Raw genomic sequence first — 25607 nt, forward strand, 5'->3', positions numbered from 1 at the left:
GATAATTTTCTTAAAAATATCAAATTTAAGTTATAACTAAAAATATTAAAAATAATAAATCGAAAGAGATTAAAAAAATCTCTAAAAACACTCTTTCTTAACACTCCTAAGAATGCTCTTGTTAAATAATATCGATTGAAAATGCTCTTATCCAAAATGTTCATTCTATTTTCGCATCCTCTCCTACCTAAATTCTAATTTATATATAGAGATAAAAATATCAAAAACGAAATAAAAAATTTTCATAGAGATTTATGATTAATCTAAACTGTTAATCAATTTAAAATAATCTTAATGTTATTTTAAAATAATTATTACTAAAAATAAAAAACTTTTAATGATAAAATAATAGTCAACAAACTTATTTTATTATAATTAAATGGAAATATATATATATATATATATATATATATATATATATATATTATAAAAAAAATTGCAAAAATTAATATTGTTGATGTAGTTTTAATTTATAATTCTTATTTATTAACTTTTGTTTTATTTATTATTTTCTAAAATTATCTTTTTAGTCATTTATCTTTTTAGTGAACTTTGTTTTGATTCTTTATCTTTTATTTTCATAACGTGAGTTAATTTATCCTTTTGTTAGTTTGTTTCCAACATGATTAATATTATAAATTTTAAATTAATTTTAACAGTGATAAAAATTTCCATAATATTTAAATTAATAATTTTATTTACTTAATTTAAGATAATTAATATTTGGATAGATTTGTTTATTGGTAATTCTTTAATTACTAGTACTTATTTAAGACCATAATTTAAATTTTTTTGGGTAGATTTATTTATTAGTAAGCCTCTCTTTATTATTTAAGAGCCTTGTTGCCGCATAATCTATATTTTTTTGCCTAGATTTATTTATTATTAGTACTAAATTCTTTAATCTTTAGTTAATACTATTGGACACTAAATACGAAAAGGATAAAATAAAAAAATTGCATTGAAGAGCGGGGAAAAAAACAGAAAAAAGACGAGGCGAAAAGGGTAGGAAAAGACGAAAAAGTAGAAGGTAGAACAGAATCTGGTTTGTTTGTTTTTTTTTTTTTCAATTTAAAACCATCGTTCCTATTCATCCTGCAATTTCGTGGTTGCGTGCCTATCGTATGGAGCTTTATGGTTCGTCGCCGCCGCCACCCCAAAACATCTCCGATTTCGCCTGATTCTCACCGCAAACCCTAATTCGCCACCCAATTATTCATTCATATTCAACCATGTTTCCGTGGCGGACCTTTGCGAAATCGGCGGAGGCCACGTTCTCGCGCTGGGCCCTCAAGAGGGTTTGCAAGTTCTTCCTCAAGAAGAAACTGGGCCAGTTCATCCTCGGCGAAATCGACCTCGACCAACTCGACGTTCAACTCTCGCAGGGCACAATTCAGCTCTCCGATCTCGCGCTCAACGTCGACTTCGTCAACTCGAAGGTATTTTTTTTCTTTCTGTTCCTCAATTTTGGGAAATTCCCAGGACTAGGCATTGGTAGTGTTGATATTGATGGATAGAGTGAGATGTGTGTGCATGAATAGGTTGATATAGTAATGAAAGAAAAAAAGGTGTTGTGATGTGAATGATGAAATGGAAGTGTGCAATAGTGTGTTACCAACACCCAAGGTGGTCGAAGACTAAACTTAAGTTAGGTGTTTATGCACACACATGGAAGGGAGATGATTGAATTCTTCCCGTTGATCGTGTATGTATGGTCAAGGTTTGGATGTAAAGTCACGTGGGCTTGTGTAACTTAAAATTTTGGTCAGCTAGGTGGGAGATTGAATGGTCAAGTTTGGTTCTTTTTGTTGATAAATAGAAGATTAGGTGAGTTGTGTCTAGGTGCTTGCCAGGATCAGTACAGGCCGCATGGCCCAAAGAGTGGCTTTCTGATAGTGCTGTCACTTGATATGCTCCTCACGCATGTCATAAGGACTAAGAATCCGTTTGGATAAATAACTTAGTTAAGATCTTATTAATAAGTACTTGTGTATATATAAAGTACTTATGTATAAGTTTGTTTTTATGATTGAAGGGAAAATAGGGTTAAATTGTTTTTATACAAGCTATAAGCTGTTCTCATTAGTTATCCTAGAGATCTTATTGAAATAAGTTGAAAATAAAAATAGATTATGGACATGTCATAAGCTATTGTCATAAGTTTTCCCAAACACATACACAGGTGCTTGTGTTATATGATAAGTCAAAATAAGTTGTACATAAGTTATTCCAAACAGGGCCTAAGTACATCAAATGGTGCCAGTTATAGTAATAATGTGAATTCTTCATGTAGGGTCAGAGGTTTGATCACAATGTAAACTTTAAGATTATTTTTATAGAATTGGAAGGTTTTCTCAGCTGATAGTCATCAAGAGTAGTTGTTTTATTTTTTAGGTAGGGTCGGAAGTTTTATCACAACGTAAACTCTAAGATTGTTTTTATAGAATTGGAAGGTTTTCTCAGCTAAAAATCATCAAGAGTAATTGTTTTATTTTTTAGGTAGGGTAGGAAGTTTTATCACAATGTAAACTCTTAAGATTATGTTTATAGAATTGGAAGGTGTTCTCAGCTGAAAATCATCAAGAGTAATTGTTTTAATTTTTTTATTAGCTTATTGCTTTCCTCTGCTAATGTTTAACAGTTTGGCAAGACATCATCCTTAATGGTCAAAGAAGGTTCGATTGGCTACTTGTTGATTAAAATGCCTTGGAGTGGTAAAGGTTGTGAGGTTGAAGTAAATGGACTTGAAATAGTAGTTTCTCCATGCACAGATCAAATGTCAACTAGTGAAGGTGAAACTTGTGGCTTGGATGGTAGTGACAATCAACACCTCAAAAGCTCAATGAGGACTGAGCGTGAAATATCAGATGATGCTCAGAAGTTGACTTCAATGGATGTTCATGAAGGTGTGAAAACTATTGCAAAGATGATAAAGTGGTTGCTCACAAGCTTGCATGTTACAATAACAAATATAATTGTTGCATTTGATCCATCCTTAGATAATGAAGAAAATAAAACTCATTGTCGTCATACCTTAGTTCTTCAGATTTCTGAAATACAGTGTGGAACTAGTCTGTCTGAAGATGCTGATTCAAATGTTGATGTCCTTGGAATAAGCCGGTTAACAAACTTTGTAAAATTTCATGGAGCAGTTATTGAGCTTCTGAAAATAGATAATGAGGATATATACCAACATGAATCAGGAGCAGGACGTGGTGAACCTGTTTTGGGGTCAAATATAGCAACATGTCCAGTCATTACTGGGAACCAAGGTGGATTTAGTGGAAATATAAAATTAAGTATTCCTTGGAAGAATGGTTCTTTGGACGTTTGCAAGGTGGATGCTGATGTTTGCGTTGATCCCATAGTGTTAAAATTTCAACCTAGCACTATTAAATGGCTATTGCAATCATGGGAAACTCTTAAGAATCTGAATAAGGGTGGAAAAGGTTTCACAAATCACAACTCAAGAGGATCTGGCCAATTGAATTCTGCATTGTTCTGTCATTCATCAACTTCAGTTTCTATTACCAATGCTCCCAGTGACATGATGACTGCTAATGGTAGTTCAACAGCTGATTACACTTCTTTGACCCAACCTGAAACCCTTGCTGAAGATTTACTTCCTGTGGCTCATCTTATATCCAATTGGGTGCCATTGTCTACTCATATAAATCATAAAGATGGTATTCAAGAACCTGATTTTGGGGCTAGGTAGGTCCTTCTTTTTCCCCTTTTAAATGTTATCATTGTTAGAGAAGCATTTAATTGAAATAAATTGCTATTGGCAGTCTCTCTGGAGACATTGGCAAATCACAATTCTGAAATTCTTATTGAGTTTGACGAATTCACTTCACCTGACAATCTCATAATTAAAATTTTCCCTTTTGCTCCATGTTGTTGAATAGTAAAATTTCCCATGCTACTTTCTAATTAAACATTTGTCATCAATTGATCTTCCCCTCCCAAAGAGAAAAAGAAACTCTCCATTTGAAAATTTTCTAGTTTACTGGATTTATGTGTTACAGATGAGTCTAAAAACATTAACATGGCAGTATAATTTGTGTTCACTGTATTATCAATTAAACTTTATGATTACTCTCAGGTAAACTTTATAATTTGTGTATGTTGTGCAATTTTACTTAATGTTCGCAATGTAAACACATATCACTTCCTTAGGATAGCTATTATGTACATGGTAGCTAAATCAGCTATGTATTTTTAGCAATTTATAGGTCTTCCCTACATTTTATTGACTCCGAATCTGTTGATATGTTATGGGAATTCCTGCAGTGTGGACCAGTTTTTTGAATGTTTTGATGGAATGAGAAATTCTCAATCGGCTTTAGGGAGCAGTGGAATGTGGAATTGGACATATTCAGTTTATAGTGCTATTACTGCTGCATCCAGCCTTGCTTCTGGATCTTTGCATATTCCATCTGGTACTTCTCAAAGCTATTATTTTTAGTTGTTAATTTGTTATGGAAACTTTATATCTTGTTTGGCTCAAACTTTTATGTACAATTCACTCTTGCATATTGAATCTTTTCATGTCTGTATACAGGGAGACTACTTTTTCTAATCTTTGTGCTGAACAAATAAGCATACAAAATATATACTGTTTCCTTTTGATTGTTTGTTTGTTACTAATGTTGTTTATGATATTAATAAACAGAACAGCAACATACGGAAACCAATCTCAGGGCTACTTTTGCTGGAATATCTGTTGTTTTGTCCTTCTGTGTTGATGAACAGAATAATTTTTCTGAACCTGAAATTGGTCACAAGGTTGGATTACAAATTGATTATCTTGGTGCAGAGTGCAATGACATCTTTATTGCATTGCAGGTAAATTTTGCTTCTATGCTTTCTCCCCAAACCCCGTTGCATTCTCTTTACCCATAGCTTCATGCTAGCATTGTGACACCTATCTACCTATATCTACTCTCTGCTACTTGGTTTTGAATAAATTCCTCCACTCTAATTCTAAATGTGTTGTAAACCCATTAGGTATGCCCTCAAGGTATGACTCTTGATGGAAAGGTGAAGCATGTAGAAGTTGCCAATTTCTTGAACATTGGAATTGATGCTAAAAATCAAAGTGCTTCGGTTAAACACCTACAAGCTAAGGTCCTTGATGCTCTCCCTTCATCTACCTCTTACAATGTAGATTCACATTCATTAATTGAACCAGTTGCAACAGATTTTCCATTTGGAAATAATGATTGCTTGTTGAAAGTTACATTGTTTAGAACTTTTGGAGTCACAAATTGCAAATGTTCAACACAATCAAGTTCATCAGATGGTTGTCGGACAGGGATGACATCATTCTCACTGAACTTGCCCCCATTTGTTTTCTGGGTGATCTTTTCAGTAATAAATGTGCTCATGAATCTGCTAAAGGAAGTTGAAAAATCACTTGAAATGCATAATAAAGAAAAGGAAATTCTGTCTGAAGTCTCAGATAACAAGTGTGGATCGTCTCAGAGTGATATGGAGGAAGGTTCTGGTCCCCGCGTGACATCTTTCTCCACAACAGAATGTTTGCATGGTGATATATCTATTTCTAATGCAAGAGTGATACTGTGTTTTCCTTTTGGAAGTGATGGGGATCATAAAAGTTCATTTTCCTGGGAACAGTTCATTGCTCTTGATTTTACTTCATCATCACCTTTGAACAAGGGTTGCACTCCTGATTATAGTCAAACTTCAAATGCAAGTTCGAAGAAAAGATTTCCTTCAGTAGCTGCTCAATCTCTTCAATTGAGTTTCTGTGATCTTGACATCTACTTGATTACATCAAGTAATGAGAATGGTAGAATCATCTCCTATGATGTGCAGAATGAGAAATTTTCTGCTAGCTGCTTCTTTTCTATTTTTCATAGAAGGGGATGTTTCTCTGTTGTTCTTGTTGTTTGGCAGGGGGGCCAAGTGACTGGTCCTTGGATTGCTAAGAAAGCCAGATTATTTGCTAATTCAGGGCAAACAAGGGGCAAAGATGATATTGGAGGAAGGGGGTATGAGTTTGCATCTGCATCAACAGTGAAAGATCTTGAAGATTGGAAATCTCAAACTCAACAAGAGATGATTCTAAGCTCATCATTTCTCATGCATGTCCGTCTATCTCAAGTTGTGATTAATCTGAATGATTCTCAATATAAAGGCATACATCACCTTCTACATCAGATGCTGAATGCATTGGCATGTGTGACTTCTAAGGAAGCCAATATTGAGAAGGAATCTTCTGTCTCACAATCATCAGTATTTTTGGAATGTGATTCTCTAGAAATTCTTATTAGTAGGGATACATATGTGAGTATCGAAAGTTCAATCAAGAGTGAACTTCCTGGAATGTGGAATCAATTCAGGCTCAAGGTTCAAAAGTTTGAGTTGCTGTCTGTCACTAATACTGGTGGTGTTAAGGCTGCGAGTTTTTTTCGATTAACTCACGGTGAAGGCAAGCTGTGGGGGTTTGTCACTGGAGTTCCTGATCATGAGTTTCTTCTGATTACTTGTAGCAACTCCTCTGTGAAACGAGGTGATGGAGGAGGTTCTAATGCATTATCTTCCAAATGTGCTGGTTCTGATGTCATTTATTTCTCTGACCCAGAGATTTCCCATAGTGTTATATCTATAACTGTCAGTTGTGGTACGGTTTTAGCTGTAGGTGGTCGTTTGGATTGGTTTGATGCAATATTATCCTTTTTCAGCTTTCCTGCTTCTAATACCAAAGATGCAGGTGATACTAGCATTTCAAAGAAGGAACATAATATCTCTTACACGACTTATTTTGTTCTCTGCTTGATTGATATTGCTTTGAGCTATGAGCCTTTTATGAAGAATCTTGTAGTTCAGAGTGAACTTAGTTCATTGTCTGGCTGTTCTTCTACTAAAGAAGATATGAGTGAACAATGTGTTTCCTGTTTGTTGGCTGCATCCAGCTTAACACTTTCAAATTCATCTTCGGCAGATACAGTTGAAAGTGTTTTCCAAATCAGAGTGCATGACCTGGGGCTTCTTCTTCATTTAATGTCAGAACTGAATTCTTTGTCTGGCATTTATAGTGTTGAACATCTTCAAAAGACTGGTTACATTAAAGTTGCTCAGGAGGCTTTTATGGAGGCTATTTTGAAAACAAACTGTGCTAGTGGTCTTCTTTGGGAACTAGAATTATCTAAATCTCACCTTTCTGTGGAAACTTGCTATGACACAACTGCAACTCTGATTCGTTTGGCTGCTCAACTTCAGCAATTATTTGCCCCTGATGTGGAGGAATCTATTGTGCATTTGCAGAATAGGTGGGATAATGCTCAACAGGCACAGCAAAGGAATGAATTTAAAAATGAAAATAAGAATCTCAGATTTGATTCGATGTCTGCAACTTCTGATCAGTGCTCCCCTCAAACATTTTCAACGGATGGATCTAGTATAGCTGGCTTGATGGATGAAATATGCGAAGATGCATTTCAACTAAATAACAATAATACACACCAATCTTATCCTTTTGAATCAGGGTTTTGCATGCCACTTGATGGAAGCTTAATTGAGGTTGGTCAGATGAATTTGGATGAGCCTGAAGTTCTCTCTCAAGAATTGACTTGGACTGAGTCAGTGCCTGTGATAGGACCAGAAGGTAGTCACACTTCATTTCTGCTAGAAGGTTGCTTTCCAGAGATTATAGAAAGCTATTGTTTATCTGACTTAAGCCCTCTGTCAGAGCTATCTTTAAGTATACATTCTGATGAGCTTTCTGGACACAAACTGAGGAATGTGGAACATAGAGAGATCGAAAGAGGAAGTGGTGGATGGTATGGAAGCACCTCTCTAAAAGTATTAGAAAATCACATTTTGGAGGAAAGCAAACAAGCCGGTGTAATAAAGGCTGTAGATCATCATGTCATGCTTTCATCTGATGGTAGTTCATCACATGGTGAGACTTGTGGACGTGTAATTCTTAAGAAAATTGATATAAGATGGAGAATGTATGGAGGTTCTGACTGGCTCGACTCAGAGAAAAGTGGACAGCATTCTGGGAGAGACACATCTGTTTGCATGGAACTTGCATTGTCTGGGATGAAATTTCAGTATGATGTATTTCCAGTTGGTGGACTACGTGTATCTAAGATGTCGGTGTCTGTTCAAGATCTTTTTCTGTATGACAGAAGCCAAGATGCACCTTGGAAACTGGTAATTCTGAAAGTTTAGTTGCTTTAAATTACACGACTTCACATCAAACATCTTTCAACTTACAAGTTCTAGATTTTGATATTTCTGTTTTTGAATTGGAAGGTATTAGGATATTATCATTCAAAAGGCCATCCTAGGGAATCTTATTCGAGAGCATTTAAATTGGACTTGGAGGCAGTGAGACCAGATCCTCTTACTCCCCTTGAGGAGTACAGGTAAAGTGATATAATACCATATAATCTATCTCTTTGTAAACCTTATCATTAGTTATAACTGAAAATAGTCTGACAGGTTTGGGAATTGCTTCAACTTTCTTCAAGTAGTTGTAGACTTGTAGTCCTTATAGCTAGGTGACTAGGTCTTTTTGGCTAAAATATAGTATCATGGTGATGACTTGTGATGCCAGGTTCTTCATAGTTTTACATGGCAGTTACATTGTTTATTGCAATTTTCATGGCTATCTATTTATTTATGTTGTTATATACATAGAGATATTAGATATCCTGGTATCTCTTCACAACTAAAGTCCAGTTGATAACAGCATTCCCTAAAACTTTCATGGCTACCTATTTATTTATGCTTTTCTTTCTCCTTTCAAGGTTAAATGTTGCTATTTTACCTATGCTGTTACATCTACATCAAAGCCAGCTTGATTTTCTTGTTAATTTCTTTGGGAGAAAAAGCATATTGAAGGATCAGTTTCCTAATAGTTGTCAAGATTTGGAGGGTTCAAAATCATTGCCTGAGAAGACTCAGAAAAATAAAGATCTTGCATTTCATTCAATTGCACCAGAGGCACTGCTTCCCTACTTCCAGGCAAGTGGTGTTCTATAATGATTAAATTTATAATTTCTTGTATTGTTATTTTTTTTTTGGACTGTACAGTGTTCTGTACTGCAACATGAAGTATGCAAATAAATATGGAAATCCCAATTATTATACCAATCAATCCAGTTTCCACACTTTGAAGATGTGTGATATTCAATTAACTGTTGCTCCCATCTATATTGTCTCTTGGTGAGAATCAAGTTGAAGAAACACTTGCAATCTAATACTCACCTTAAACTCTATTTAAGATGTGTTAATTTGATAAGCTTTTCATCTAGCTGGTCATATTAATGTATGCATATTAACTTTGGTTTCAGAAGCTAGATATATGGCCTATTATTGTTCGGGTGGATTACAGTCCCCATCATGTAGATCTAGCGGCATTAAGACATGGAAAGTATGTAGAACTTGTAAATCTTGTTCCTTGGAAGGTAAAATTTTCTCTTCAACTTTTGATTTAATTTCTTTCTTATTGTTCATTAAGTTTAGTTAAAAAATGAGTCCATCCTAGCTTTATAGGCCCAGCTTGTACTTTGTTTTCTTACTTCTGTTTTCTAATTGCCCATATTATCACCTGATGGGCTCAGTGTTGTAAACAGCATAACAACAATTTTTCTATTTACAGGACAACTGTTTCCTTTTATTTGTCCATATCAAAATATTGTTTAAATAAACCATTCTCTTTTAAACTGAGCTTGTTGTGCATGTCTACTCAGATATAAGGATTTTATATTCTGTCGCAATGGCACTCTTGGTTGTGTACTCTGAAAATCATATAACAAGCATTGTTGAGTGTAGACCCTTTTTATTTCCAACAATGTGAAAATAAATTATTTGTTGCTAAAGGTGAAGCTTAAATGTAAAAATAGGTTCTTGGGAGTTGGGACATGTTTGTTGAATTCTATGATAATATGTTTGTATGTTATCCCAGGGGGTTGAGCTTAACCTGAAACATGTTCATGCTTCTGGCATCTATGGTTGGGCCAGTGTTTGTGAAACTACTGTAGGGGAGTGGTTGGAAGATATATCTCAAAATCAGGTTTGCTAACTTGGATTATATTCCTTGGAGATGTCAGGATTACTTTTTAGCTCTCTTCATTTATAATTTTCAATTTGTAGATTCATAAAATACTGCGGGGGCTTCCTACTGTACGGTCATTGATTGCAGTTGGGGCTGGTGCTGCTAAGCTGGTTTCATCACCAGTACAGAGCTACAAAAAGGAGCGGAGAGTGCTCAAGGGCGTGCAGAGAGGTAGGTTAGATTGATAGATATTTCTCTGCTAGTTTTACCTGTATAATTTGGCTTTATGTACATTGTACGAGCTAATAAAAAGTAAGCTATAGCAGTAGAACTTTATCAAAATATTTATGCGAGATATCTGTTGGTAATGTTAACATTTTTGAAAGTCGGCCCCAAGAACCACACCATAAAAGCTAGCTGCTGTAGTTGGAGAGCGCAAAGTTTTAAAACCCCACACTAAAATCCCATACTTCCAATGTGGGACTCCTATCTCACATCTTGCAATTGGATCCTAACATCCCATCACACTTTGCAGCCCCAAAGCCCATGCAGTCTGGTTGTGTACCAGCCATTTGACTATAATCCCAAGTGAACACAGCAATGCCTGGTGTCACCACCTGTGCTGCTTGATTGCAATTGAGAGACATGGTGAACTCTGGTACCAATTGATAATAAACTTGGGAGAACCATATCTGATACCGCAAAAGCTAACCATTATAGTTGGAGAGCCTAAGGCCTTATGAATCCCATACTAGTATCCATACATTCAATGTGGGACTCAAGGCCTATAGCTTGCAATTGGATCCTAACAAGTAACAACACTTAAGGCTGATTGACAATATCCTAATTTGAATTTTTGATATTCTTAGCACAACACCTTCCTTCCTGATGAAACTGTTATCTTCATTTGCGTATGACAGACTTCTGTTATCACTGCATCTAATTTGAACATTGTGTCAGCTATATGGAGTGAATGATAAAGCTGAATAGAGCCTTGTCTCCTGGTTTCAGAATTGGAATTAGGGGTTAATTGATTCTTTTGAGTATGTTGTTTAACTTTGGCTAATTTACATATTTATTATTTTTTAAGTTGCATTATAATTTATAAAATTGTGGTGAACATTCTTAATTTGCAGTAGGATTTCCTGGCTGCTTAGGTTATATCAAAACCAGGTTTTGATTTTCATTTTAAGAAGTTTAAAGTTTGAGTTTTTCTTATCAATAAGATAATAAGTGGTTACCCATTAACCACTCTTTATACTTTGTTAACCAGCTGATTGGTTGTTGCTAAACTATAAATATTTTTACTAAGAATTCCTTTTATTCTTAAATAATATTCTGCAAAATTTACTTCTTTTCCCCTCCTAAAAGTCTGCTTTGGGGTTGCATGGGATGTTAGGACCTATAGTGACTGGTACAAAAGCTTTCATTTGTAAATTAGTAGTGTCTAGTTGTGGCAACTTGTACAAATTCGTTTTTCTGGTTCCTTTTTTTGGCATTTCTGAAGCTTCCATCACTAAATTCAGTTTTAAAATCCATTTGAATGATTATAGAACTGTTTGCATTATTTTCTGGACCACTAAATTCTAACATTTGCTCTACTCTAGACCGGCTTACATGGTAATGTTTAAAAAACTTTGTAGGTACAATGGCATTTCTTCGAAGCATTTCTCTGGAAGCTGTTGGACTTGGAGTTCATCTAGCTGCTGGAGCCCATGATATTCTTCTCCAAGCAGAAGGTATTCTTGCAAGCATACCTTCTCCAGTTCCTCTGCCTGTAAAAGACAAATCGAAAACAGATGTTCGATCTAATCAACCTAAAGATGCTCAAGAAGGAATTCAACAGGTGAAATGTCAAAGATATTGAGAATATGTTGCTTTATGTCGACTTCTTAAACATTTGTTACATGAAAGGACAGAAAAAAAAACATGCCTTCTGTAAATAAACACAATCTAATCTGGAGTTGCCTTCTGAAAAAAAAAACATTGCTTCTGTAATTTTTTCCTTGACTATATTAAGGTTATTTTTCTTGATTTCACAGGCTTATGAGAGTCTTAGTGATGGCTTGGGAAAATCTGCTGCCGTGTTAGTTCAGAACCCCTTGAAAAAGTTCCAGCGAGGTTCAGGTGCAGGACCTGCCTTGGCTGCCGCTGTTCGAGCAGTTCCTGCTGCTGCCATAGCCCCTGCTTCGGCTTGTGCAAGTGCTGTACACTATGCTCTTCTTGGATTCAGAAATAGGTCTGTGATAAAGCTGACTTGATTTTAAATGATTCTTTTCTCAGTTGGCAATTTCTTGCTCACCAACTCCTTGTTTCTGAAACTGGATATAACCATTGTTTTTCTCCCTTGCCCTTTGCAGCCTTGATCCCGAACGTAAAAAGGAGTCTATGGAGAAATATTGTCCAACACAACCACTCTGGGAAGAAGACTGATTAATGGTGCCATTAGTGACATATTACTTTGTGTTTGTACCAAAATGACATTGCAATTTTAACCTTAAAATATTTTTTTGTCTGCAGATTATTATGAGGATTGAATAGTTGATACTCTTGCTTCCCTGACCAAGCAGATTCAGAAGAGCTGTTCTTTTAATTTGTCGGACAGTCTTCCCATGTATCATGTGAGTTGGGCCTCCTTTGTTAGTATAAGATAAGAAAAAATGTACTTTATCTATTGATGTTAAGTGCATAAAAAAGAATCTTTGGCTTGTTAATTTTGAATGTCATCTCTAGATGATATGATATGTGCCATCAAACTAACATTTCCTTATGCTATTCCCACTATGTATCTAGTTCAGTAAAATGTATGAGATACCTTTCGACAATCACCATTGATTCCTGAACGCTGTTTTTGGAAATAGTACTTTTAGGTAATAAAATCATCGGAGGATCTGTGACTTCTTTGTCTTATGCTGTAAATTGAGTTCTTATTTATACTTAGTGTTATTTTTGTCTCATTTGCCACTTCTGAATATGTGAATTGGCTGCAGATGTACAGTAACAAAACCAGTCGGCTGATTCTTTTCTACCAGATTCAGAGTAAACTGTATATACTGTAAATATTGGATGGTGCTTGATAATCATATTCTTATTCAAACGGATGCCATTGTAGGTATAGTGACCCCATTGGTGTAGTTAGATGTACATAATAATGTAATATCATTCTTTGAAAACCTTGATATTTATGTATATTGCCTTTATTTATTGTAAATAGTGTATCATGTTTAATACTCAGCAGTGTCCAATCTTTTAATTTTACTTTGTGGTTAGTACCAGAACTGTTGATAATACAGTCTCTCAATGTGGTAACTATATGTTGCCAATGATTGCTGGGAATGTTTTTCCATGTAATAACAGTGAAGAAATACTTGTTTATTGTTAATTGCTGATTATTGTAAATTAATTGATTTTTTTTACCGTGAATATTTTATGCTGAATAGGTACTATGAGTATCAGATTTCTATTATTTCTTGTTGGCTCCTGACGATACTAGAAGGCCTCATTTGAACTTTGGTTTCAAATTCTTTACAACAAAAATCCTGCTTTTGCTAGAAGGGCGCGTACCGAAGGAGTCCTTTGGCGAACTTATTCTTTGTTTGGAAGTGTGATATTAGTAAGGCAGGATACTGATTTATTTTATCGTGTGTAAGGTGCAGATTGAAAAATAAAATAGTCACTTTCTTTAAAATTGTATTTTCAGAGTCCTTTGGCTTCTGAAGCATATGTTTGAAAGTTTTAAAGGAAAAATAAGGGAGGATAAGTTTTTCATTTTTAATAAATATTCTTTAATTTAATAATTTCTAAAATAAAAGAAACAAACTGATAAATTAGAAAGAATTTAACGTTTTAATCTTTTATTTATTTTTATAAATAATATATATTTTTAATTTAAAAATAAAATAGTCACTTTCTTTAAAATTGTATTTTCAATCATACTTTAAAGTTAATGATTTCCATTAAAGCGAAAGGTAAGAAATTCTTTATTGATAAAAAAAACTAAAGAACTGGATTTAATAAATTATATACAATAGTAATTGTTGTGGTTTGTTACCTTTCTCTCTAAAGTAAATTACTTTAGGAAACAAATTCAATTCCACACAAGGCATTCACATTAATTTAGCTATGTGGTTTGCCAAGGTACTTTGAGCCAGATTAGTTCAACTAAGTTTGTATCGATTATATATACACATATATAACTAATACAAACTTTAGTAATGGTTGAGGTTTGTTACCTTTCTCTCTAAAGTAAATCACTTTAGGAAACGAATTCAGTGCTACACATACCATGATAGACGTAATCGACCTTTCTAGGTTTGTAGCCTCTTGGCTTACTCATCAGGACTTTAGCGTGTTGTGAGGGAGAGTTGGAGGAATATAGGGGGAGACCAGTCCTAGCAAGGTTAAGATTCATGGGTTAACATAGGCCTTAAAGCATTGGAATTATAATGTATTTGGGAATATTCTTAAGAGGAAGAAGGAGTTGATTAGGAAGCTCATGCAAAGGGAGAATCAATATCTGAGAAATCTTCAGAAGGAGCTCTGGGAGGAGTTGGGCATACTCTTTTTCAAGAGGAGCTATTGTGGTTCCAAAAGTCCAACTGTTAATGGATGGAGTACGAAGACCAAAATTATAAGTATTTTAATGGGATTACGGTGATAAGAAGATAGAAGAATTTCATTTACAGCCTGCAGGATGATGAAGGTACGTGGGTTTCTGAACCTAATCACTTGGGCCAATTGGTTTTTTCCTTTTACAAAAATCTTTTTCAAGATGATGGTTTATTTGAGCCTTTTTTGATGGAGCAATAAAGCTAAGCCAATTTAGACCGACCAGTTTATGTAATGTGTCTTACAATGTGTTAACCATGGTGATGGCTCAGAGATTGAGGGTGATTATGGCGGATCTTGTACACCCGACCTAGTGTGGTTTTGTTCTGGGTAGGTAAGGGAGATATAATGTTATTATTTCTCAAGTGGTAATCCATTCTATGAAGATAAAGTTGGGGACGAAGGGATGGATGACGATCAAAATAGATCTAGAAAAGGCTTACAATAGATTGAAATGGAAGTTTATCCATGATACTCTGTAGGATATTGGCCTATGTGAGAAGTTTGTGGATGTAGTGTGGTATTGCATTTCTACCTCCTCTACAAGGTTCTTTGGAAACGTGAAGCTTTAGACTCTTTCGAACCCTCAAGGGGTATATGCTAGGGTGACCCCATGTCCCCATATCTATTTGTTTTATGTATGGAGAGGCTCTCACATATTATTGTTCTAGCTGTAGAACATAAATTCTGAAAACCAATCAGGTTAGGGAGACAAGGTCCTAAGTTATCTCATCTTATGGCTGCGGATGATTCAATCTTGTTTGTGAAAGTGTTTATGGACCAAGTAGGGGTTTTGAAGTCATGTCTTGACTTCTTTTATGAGAGTTTCGGTGAAAAGGTAAATTTTGATAAGACGAGTGTTTTTTTTTTACGATGTTAGTTGGTAGGTAAGAGATTAGTTGAGCCATGCCCTTAGTTTTAGCCGCATAGATGATTTTGGATTGTACATGACAATATAAAATTCAATCCAATAGTTTCATGTTTTAGTGTATTATATATATGTAATGATATTTTTGTAAATTAATTATTTGTGGGACGGGTTTAGGTCGGGTATTAATAATCTCATCTTCGATTCGAACTCGACTTTGACTGTCGGATATTAATAATCTCATCCCCGAACTCGGGTTTACTCTGTCAAAATCGGGGCGGGTCCAGAACGGGTCCCGTGAATTTAGGTCCCGTTGTCATGCCTAATAGAAAAATCCATCTTGCCTCTTGGGATAGTGTTTTCCAAATTCCAACCCAACTATGCAGGTGGTTTGGGCCTTCAAAAAGCAAAGCATGCTAACAATGCATTCTTGTGCGAGATTGGGTGGGAGACGTGCACTGAACCTTCAAAATTGTGCGTTCAAGTGATATAACGAAAATATGGTTGTGGTAAGGATTTGACACCCCTTGCAAATTCGAAGAAAGAGGGATTAAACCTCTGGTCTGGCTTGAAGGAAAATTGGAGTACTATTCAAAATAACATGGGATGTATGCTGGGAGATGGGTCTCATATCTTGTTTTGGACAAATGATTGGGTTCCTGACATAGGTCCCTTATTGGACCTAGCTACTGATAGTTTGGATGGGCATGATCTGAGACTCAATTTTTGCTATCGTAATTGATGATGGGGTGTGGGATGAGGACTATGTGAGGAACAGACTTCCTGTGAATGTGTGTGAAAGGATCTGTGGGCAAAGCACTCCTCCTTATAATGCATGAGCAAATATAGTGGTATGGAAAAGAACGAATAATGGCTTATTTACTCTTCGATCTGCATGAGTTCAATGCCTTCATTTCTCCTCCTCGGAAGCTCCATGTTTTTAAGGTGATTTGGGGGTGGAAAAGGTCAAAGAGGATAAAAAGCCTTCTATGGAAAATAGGAAAGGCGATTTTGATGACGAACCATAGGCACTGGGAGATAGGGATAACAACGAATCCTCTTTGTCCAATTTGCCATGTGCAACGAGAAACAATCATTCATGTATTAAAGGATTATTTTGTCTCTAAAAGACTATGGTAACAGTATATTATTGGCCCCAGTTGGAATGGTTTTGATGTTGAAGATAGTGAATACTAGGTTTTATATAATCTACAAGGTGGGAATAGAGTGGATAAAGGGTGGACTCAAAAGTTTGGTTTTTTGATTAATCAACTCTGAAGAAGGAGGAATTTGCTTGTGTTTGAACACAAGTGGAGTTATGATAACACCATTCATGCCCGTGTGAGGAATGCTATTTGTTCTTGGTTGAGCTCCAAGGGGTTCACAAATCATATTAGGATGGTGGTGAGCTCGGAGGGTGTGTCAAATGCTTGTGGTTGGAGGACACCATTGATAGGATGGTATAAAGTAAATGTGGATGGAGTTGTGTGGTTGAAGGATAATGAGGCAGCTTGTGGGGGAGCCATTAGAGACCATAACGGTGTTTTCATGGTGGGATTTATGTGGAAGATTGGAATTGTTCCTATCGTCCATGCTAAATTGTGTGCCATTTTTCATGGGTTGAAGTTGGCTTTGGATAGGGGATTTTGTAATATTATGATTGAGTCGAACTCTGTGGAGGTAGTTGATTCAATGTCTAAGGACTGGAATGGATCTCATCCTTTTTCTTCCTATATCAGAAAGTTTGTTCATCTCCTTGAGGGCTTTCTGATTCCGCACATCCTGAGGAGAGTGAACCTGGTAGCTGACTTGTTTGCCAAGAATGCTTTTGCATTTAGATGTTGCAAAGACTAGAGGTTGAGTAGTTATTATTGCTTTTGTTTTTGGTCTTTTCCCCTTGTTTAAGCAAAAAAAAAAAGCTTGAAGTTAGTTAAATCAATACTCCTTAGTTATTTATTAAAATGAGAATTAGCTTGTAAATCTTAAAAAGTAACAAAATCTTAATATGACCCTAATTTATCTTTATAGTTGCAATACTCTTTTAGTTTTGCATCTAAACATAAACTTCAGTCTCAAAATACATTTGCAACCTTGCTCCAATTGGCCCAATGAATCCTTTTAGTTATTTTTTTAGTTATTTTTTTATAATGAAAATACAATTATCATCAAATGTTTTAAGCATGCAAAGTAACTACCATAAGACCATCAATTTCATTTTGGTAAGATAATGATGCCTTTTCATTTGAAATTACTAATTTATCACCAACAATTCCTAGTTTCAAGAAAACACTTATAACATTTTTTTAAAGTTTAAAATTTATAAAAATAATTCGACAATTTTAAAATAAATAAAATTATTAAATTTGAATATAATTATTTAACCTTAATTGTTTTCAGTTTCAACGAAGTTTTTATAACAGTTTTTAAATTATTAAAATTCAAGAATAATAACATTTAACTATAATTATTTCAGTTCGATTTTTTTAAATTTCAAATAAACATTTATAACATCATTAAAAAATTCCACAAAGCATGTATACCAATTGTAATAGTTACTCCCTCCAATTTTATATAAATTTTTTTGAAAAAATTGTTTCAATTTATCTATCATTTACAAAGTTTAATATCACAGTAATTTTTTTTTACTATCAATTATACTCCTACTCGTTTCATAATATTCATTAATTTACTCATTTATTGTGGAATGAAAAGAAAAAGAGGTAAAATAGAAAATCCCACAACTATCTTATTATTATTAAGAAAATTTATTGTATTTTTTTATTGTAACAACCTTAAAAAAAATAAAAAGCAACAGAAGGAGTAAAATAAAAAAATGAAATTAATAACTTAACTCTAATTATTCCTAGTTTCAAAGAAAGTATTTATGATATTTTTTAGGGTTATTTTATGACATTTAAAAGAATAAAATTTCAAGAAAACATTGATAAAAAATTTAAAATAATAAAACATAATAAGTATAAAATTAATTATTTAACTTCAATTTTTTCCTAGTTTCCAAAGACATTTCTATCATTTTTTTTTAATTTCAACAAAGCATTTATGCCACAGACTACTAATTTAATATTAACTATTCATAGTTTCAAAAATGCATTTATAACAATTATTAAAAGTTTTAAATTTTCAGAAAAAATATGTATAACAATTTTTAAACTTAGTAATATTAAATTTAATTAATCAACATCAACTTAAAAAGAAGAATTTATAACATTTTAAAAGTGTAATTTAAAAAAAAAATTTATCATGTTTTTAATAATTAAAATCATTAAATTTAATATCACTCTATTTGTTTTAAGAAAGCATTTATAACGGATTTTTAAATGTTTAATTTTTTTTTAAATATTGTAGCAAATTTTAATCTAGTACAAACAACATTCCTTTTAATGCTTCTTAAAGAGAAATTGCGGAAGTTACTTGAATCCAATATAATGTTTTGAATTTATAATATATCATAACTAATAGTATTTGATTTTAAGATTTCAAAAGCCTCAATTTGAATTGCTTCGTAGTTCGTATTGAAATAATAAGCGTCACTTTTTATAAAATAAAAATCTGTAAGTGTTTTGTTGCTACAAATGTAAATATTTTATGTATTTACAATTGGTAGTGCAAATTTTAATTATTTTTTCACAATAATAATTTTTTTTTTCTGAAAAAAATCCCAAAATCCAAACAAAGTAATATAGAGAATCATACACATCATATCCGAATGTGTGTTGAAAGACAGAAGGTCCTATTGAGAGAAGACTTGAACAAAATCAATTTGAAAGGAGGAATACAAAAGATTTTCAATTTAAAAAAAAATCTAAAAAAAAAGCAATTTTTTTACTACCTGGATTTTAAATAGGAAGAGATTAAAAAACAACCTCTTAATCTTATATTCCATATGATTGTGGGTGTCATTAAAACTTACCATCAACGCAAAATGAAAAACAAAGAATCACGCATTTATTGAGGAGAAAGATCACTTGGTTCCAATTTCCAATCCATGTATTAAATAATTTCATTAACTTTTTTCTATTTAATTTTAATTGTGTTCAATTAATTATCCGTCTCTATAATTAATTTATTATTTTACCCTAGTTTAAGCGGGAAAAAAAATTATAACAGACTTCCTTTCCTTTTATATATTAAGATTTATTATCCTCAATAGTTGGCTAAGACATGATTCTACTTACGTGCGATGTCTAACTCGCCCAAATGCCTTTATTAGAGTCTAATTCGATCATAACTCAGCTACTTATTGTGGTTCAAACTTTAATGGGGACATAGAATCTAAGGTCAATACTTGGTATTCTTTTTTCTACATGTAACAAGTTGGTATTTCTTATACTAGAAACCTTGTATACTTGTACTCAAAGCACTATGATCAAATTTCTTTTTCTATGTTTTTGTGAACAAAAGTGAGGAACTGAATGGAAGAAATGGAACATTTTTTTATGGGGGAATCCTTTAGTTTCTGTTTTCCCATCCGCAGCAAATATTTGTACAAGGCATTTTTTATTTGTTTATTTTTAAACACAATTAATACAAGTTGAAATCTTACTTTTTTTTCTTAAGTACATCATTTATCTTTATCCCCGCTCCCCCCAAAGAGAAAATGTAACGTACATAGGAAGAAACTTGCTCAGATAATGAATATCAAATTAAAGCCAAGAATATATTAGAGAAGTGAACTTGCTTAAAAGTAGTAGAAAGGGAAGAAGATGCCTGACAACCTACAGGGACTAATACCAACTTACTATATATCAAACAATAAGAGGCACGACTACCTGATACACTACACCAAGAAAAATACTCAGACTCATGGAAGGTCTTCAACTGCAAATTTTTGTACAAAGATCAAAATGCTAGAAGTACTACTAATACCACTACCGTCTTCTACTACAAAGATGGGGAACATAACTTAGGTTAAATTTAACTTAACTGTTGAAAAAGGAAGTCAGCGCCCAAAATTCTATCAATTAATGTCTTTAGATATTATAGAATGTCATCCCCTCCTTGAGAAATTAATGCTGCTCCTATAGATTTCATCACTTGCTCCTAATTAAACCTTACACACCACCTTCATGAAATTAACATTTCCCTGTGATGATAAGAAAAAGACTTAATAATGTTATATTTCATTTTAAAATCAATTAACATAACATGAAGTTGTTCAATTAATATATAAACTGTATTCCAAGAATTGAGACAAGCGTATAAGACTTTTCAACAAATAAGATTGAATGTATAAATGAGAAGTTACTATTAAGTAACATAAGATGAAGTGATAAAATAAAAAACATAAAGAATGAGAAGAGATGTGGATAGTAATTGACATATTACCATATTGTCTTAGCTAGCAGTCTTGTCTCCTTGTCCAGAACAGAACCCTTTCTCATCATCAACTCTAGTCTGCTGAAACCCCTCATTATTCTTATTCTTATCTTTCTTAGATGAACCTCTCCTGAGGCCTAATCTCTGCTTCCACCTGCTTGAACTCTTTGGTATTCTTGGTAACTCCTCTTCATAGTCATCATTCACAAGCAACTCATCCCTCAAAGTCACCTTCTTATTGGAGCAATCACTCTTCAGAGGCAACAACATACCCTGGAAAAAGACTTCATCTGCTGATATCATAGAATTGTTCTTGACAGAGAATTCGAAATCCGAAGAGACGGGATCTTCTCTGTATATATTTTCATGCTTGATTGCTTGTTGGGAAACCACAAAATCATAAGAGAAGGAGATTCTGGGGTCCATGGTTGAAGCTCATGCACTACTAGTGAACTAGGTGATTATAGAGCATGGACAGTATTCATGTGGGAAAATTAACTTATATTATATCTTCTGTGTTTCGTTCAGTCTGAAGGGTTAGTTTCCACATGCAGATGTTTGCCCTTTTATAATGACGGGGATTCTACTATGTGTGTGTTTTTAGTGGACATAACATGTTGCTTAGATTTGTCTTGTTATGCTAGGAATGCGGGTCTTCACCTTTAAGTGTTTTTAGCTGTTGCCTAAGGCAATTCCGCACCGTGAATATGAGTGTACACTTTTGCCAAATGATATATACTACTGACGAATTGCAGCAAAATATGTTTATATAATGTTTGCCTTTATCTGTATAATAACATTAAGTGTTTTTTTTTTAATCCTGGATGAAGGACAGCAAGTACGCAAGTATTTTCTAATCCTTGTATCAAATATTAATACGGTTTGTGATGCATGAGGATTGTTAATCCTAAGAAATAACATTAAGTGTTTAGCTGTAGTAATCGAATTTGTTTAGCCTTTTCATATAAAATTCTTAATTTCTTATCACATGTAATGTGAACTTTAACTTTATCATCGAGTAATTAATTATTGGCATCTTTTTAATTATTTCATTAGTAATTCTGAAATTTCCAGTATCATTATTTATTATTATTATTTTTGTTTTTATCTCTTAAATATATTATCCATTTCACTTATTTTTTCCCTGTTATCTTCTTCTCTCACAATATTACACTTTAAAAGATGTAACAAAATATTAATCTTTTTTTCATTAAATATATAAATTATATATGTTAGTTCTTTTTTCCATCCTTATTTTTAGAAATTCTTTAAAAAAATCATATATAAAATAATAAAATATAGGCATACATTATGAATCTTAAAAATAAAATACCATAAAATTCCTAAAATAATTTATTTACATGTATACTATATACATACGAAACTGTTATATAAAAAGAAAGTATACATGTGACATTTTCAAGAGCTCTATGCAATAAATTTATTTGAAATAATAATAATTTGTTTTTTAAATCATAACAATTATTATGACTGATTGCTAGCAATCAACTTTTAAATAGAATTAGCAAAATTTGTACACATTAGTGCAACACCCAATTAAGAAATAGTATAATTTAATTTGAAATCGAATTAAATGAAATACAAATTTTAGCATCAAAATTATACAATTTAAACAGAATTAATACAAAATTAAATGCATTTGAAATCAATTTAAGAATTATATTTCTACATACTAATTAAAAACGTTAGCTTTGTAACAAAAAAAATTTAAAAACTTTAGCATTATAACCCAATAAGTGTTTTTCATTATAACATTTTAGATTTTTATATTAGCATGAAAGAAAATTGGAAAAATAATGAGATGGTGATATTTGTTAGAAAAGTGACAACTAAATTTTTCATCTTAATTTTTATATGCAATAAATTGACATTTAAAGAAAAAATGAAAAGTCATAGATAAATTGTAGAAAATGAAATTTAGCATTATATTATAATATAATATGTTATTTAATCATAATTTCAATTCTTTTTTTCCTCATATATTATTAAAAAATACTATTTACACGCGCATGACACGGATGACTACATTCTAGTTTTATTGCAATATTGAATTTTTGAATGTTCGATTAATAATGAATTTTAATTTTATATGTCAAAATTTATGTGTTGAAAATAAGTTCTATATAGTATATATATGATGATATAATTTTTAAAATTTTAAAATATTTAATTGCAGTTGAATTATTTTATTGGATGGAAATTGTTTTTAATTTTAATGAAAGAAGTAAAACAACATTAAAATCATTCATATATATATATATATATATATATATATTACTTAGAAGTATAAACAAATCAAATGGATTGCAAAAGAAACATACTTATTACATTAATGTTGTTCAAATTGAAAATTAATTGTGTGCCAGTATTATATTATAAAAAGTAATGAGATGAAATTATACAAAAAAGAACAATTTTTTACAACAAATAGATATATAATTTTTAGTATAATCAATATTGAATATGTGAAAAGAGAAAAGCATTTGTATAAAATCTAATCAATTTATTTTAGTTTTTTGACAGAATCTAAATAACTTAATACATACTTTTATTTTTATCTTTTGTATTTGGTGGTTAAGTTAATTAATGAAATACATATTTTAAATATATTTAATTAATGAAAAATATAAATTTTGAATATATTTTAAAATATAGTAAATATTTTATTTTTCAAATAAAATATTTATATTTTAAATATTTTTTACTATATGTTTTAAATATTTTCTTAATTACACTCTTCCTTTGACAGTATTCATATCTACTTATAAATAAACCATTTTCTCCCTTTAAGCATGTTTTTTCTTATGTTATATTATATTTTTTTATGATAATATTTCTCTATTCAATTTTAAAATTTTAATTTAACATATTTGTATTTTATATTATTTTTAGTTTATTTTATCCAGCAACATACACAAATGACAAAAAGGATAACGACATTATTTGCCGATGATTTTGACTATCGTGACCAGATGAGAGCCCTGATTTAATTAATAACTTCAAAGCTTATTTGTTAATAATTATATTTGCACACTCACTTTTTTTTTTCATTTTCTTGCCATATCATTTTTTTCTCTCTCTTAAACTTTTCCTTTCCTATCACATGACTTAATCGGGTACTTTCTTTTCTTTTTTCTTTTTATCTCCCTCTTTCTTCTACTTACACATCCAGTACTCCAAAATGAAATGTACCATTATGACTTAAATTATGTACTTGATGGAGAATGGACGAGTACTTATTATTGATCAAGCTGATGAATCCCTCTAACAAGTGCTATGCAAAGCATGTCAAAATTTCGTTCAAGATTTTTTCACCAATCGTATATTTAGTATAAATTTTTTAATATTAATTTAAATATAATTTTAAAAAATTATTAAAAAAAACAATATTTACTGTACATAAAAAAACATTTATACATATAGAGAGACAAAGACAATGTTTAAATGTGCTAAATATTATTAAGGAATGAAACTCAATTAGTTGAGTAAGATGTGTTAGTGTTTTAAACCTCTTAATACCTATCTTAGATTCAAGTAAAACAAGAAAATAGAATAAAATAAGTGAACAAGATGCTCAATCTTTTTGAAGTCCATGCATGTGAGTCAAGTCAGATTACTTAGCACAAGTAGCATGTCTATTTTATATTCTTCTCTTCTTTTGTCAAATATTGGAAAAGCTAGTTGTAAGCACTAGAAGGAAACAAAGTATACATACAAATTAAGTAATGCTAAGACTAATAATTCATTCATACGGCCAAGAATCTTTTAGTTGAACTATTGACCTTCACGTGTTTCTTTTCCAAGAGTGTCCTTCACATGAAATCCCCACCCTCATTGTGGACTTGTAGAGTTTAATATATTGCTTGGCAATTGAACTTGGGACAAATGGTCTCATCCCACATCGTAGATTGTTGTTAGTACTTAGCACAAGATTCATGAAATTCACCACATAGCTAGCTAGGTTGCTGGAAGAAAAGTTAGGCCTTAGAGTCTGTCACCCTTATGGTCTCCTATCTTGTTAGCAAAACTTGTCTCTTGTAATCCAATAAATGATGCTTTTAGTCCTTATTTTTTCTATTCTAGTATCATCCAATCAATGATGCTTTACTCATTATTATAATGTAATCTAATCCAATATCATATACACACTCAATGCTCGAGGCTCATTTTACTATGTCAGATCCAGAAAAACCCTCTAATTTATTTTTTTGTGTGGCATGCAATGCATGAATCTTGCTCAAAACGTAACACGGTAATCTCTTTGGATTATCCTGCAAAAGGGAGTAGTAAGCTTTTAATTACTTTGTTTAATTCTGTGAATGTGGTTGTGTTGCATTGCTTAATTTAAGAGTTTTACTTAGTCTATAACAACTTAGGAAATGGAAATATAAAAAATGATTTTACCTGACAAAAAAAGAACATATCCAACTCAGATCATGTTTGATAATGATAAAAGAAAGAGTATTCCAGCATATCATATATTTTTATGAACACAATGTGAACACAAACACGCCTCCATAGCATAGGTTGAATCTAACATCAAACATAACATGATAAAAACTGTAAGCAATGATATACAGTGCTGTTAGAACTCGACTGAACAACGTTGTGATAGAAAATCATACGCAAAATTTGTACTTCAGGTTCAATTCGTCTCATTGACTATCCTTTCTCAAATTTATCTACCTCGTTTTCTTTAGCACTGAGGGAATATTTTTTTCTTTGGGTTAAAATTAT

The 25607-nt window shown here is 32.5% G+C and overlaps 2 protein-coding genes across 5 annotated transcripts; one reads left to right on the top strand and one right to left on the bottom strand.

Annotated features, from left to right (window-relative positions):
• The first annotated feature begins 1017 nt into the window (after positions 1 to 1017).
• Positions 1018 to 13788, top strand: LOC114419680 (autophagy-related protein 2-like). Of its 4 annotated transcripts, none has more exons than XM_028385424.1 (16): positions 1018 to 1439; positions 2642 to 3714; positions 4294 to 4442; positions 4676 to 4848; positions 5011 to 8187; positions 8290 to 8402; positions 8787 to 9003; positions 9333 to 9446; positions 9947 to 10054; positions 10135 to 10267; positions 11680 to 11882; positions 12079 to 12275; positions 12397 to 12475; positions 12557 to 12657; positions 12830 to 12906; positions 13027 to 13452. In XM_028385424.1, exons 1-13 carry the CDS (start codon positions 1233 to 1235, stop codon positions 12467 to 12469), a joined length of 5937 nt encoding a protein of 1978 aa, XP_028241225.1. In that variant the 5' UTR covers positions 1018 to 1232; the 3' UTR covers positions 12470 to 12475; positions 12557 to 12657; positions 12830 to 12906; positions 13027 to 13452. The 4 variants fall into 4 exon arrangements, with proteins under 4 accessions (XP_028241225.1, XP_028241227.1, XP_028241228.1 ...); XM_028385426.1 differs by having other exon boundaries at positions 12835 to 12906; XM_028385427.1 differs by lacking the exons at positions 12830 to 12906; positions 13027 to 13452 and adding an exon at positions 13477 to 13788.
• Positions 13789 to 20162: 6374 nt separating this feature from the next.
• LOC114419683 lies at positions 20163 to 21396 on the bottom strand. The gene is made up of 2 exons (XM_028385428.1): positions 20859 to 21396; positions 20163 to 20616 (listed from the first exon to the last, which is right to left on the bottom strand). Exon 1 carries the CDS (start codon positions 21273 to 21275, stop codon positions 20868 to 20870), a length of 408 nt encoding a protein of 135 aa, XP_028241229.1. The 5' UTR covers positions 21276 to 21396; the 3' UTR covers positions 20163 to 20616; positions 20859 to 20867.
• Between the last annotated feature and the right edge of the window lie 4211 nt (positions 21397 to 25607).

The sequence above is a fragment of the Glycine soja genome, chromosome 7 (genome assembly GCF_004193775.1).
Source record: "Glycine soja cultivar W05 chromosome 7, ASM419377v2, whole genome shotgun sequence".
Lineage (NCBI taxonomy): Eukaryota > Viridiplantae > Streptophyta > Magnoliopsida > Fabales > Fabaceae > Glycine > Glycine soja.

Excerpts from the sequence above, each read along its gene's own strand:
- LOC114419680 (XM_028385427.1), top strand. The coding sequence starts at position 1,233 with ATGTTTCCGTGGCGGACCTTTGCGAAATCGGCGGAGGCCACGTTCTCG. Across the intron at positions 8,188-8,289 it reads AAGATGCACCTTGGAAACTG|GTATTAGGATATTATCATTC; the intron begins GTAATTCTGAAA and ends TTGAATTGGAAG. Across the intron at positions 9,004-9,332 it reads CACTGCTTCCCTACTTCCAG|AAGCTAGATATATGGCCTAT; the intron begins GCAAGTGGTGTT and ends CTTTGGTTTCAG.
- LOC114419683 (XM_028385428.1), bottom strand. The coding sequence starts at position 21,275 with ATGGACCCCAGAATCTCCTTCTCTTATGATTTTGTGGTTTCCCAACAA.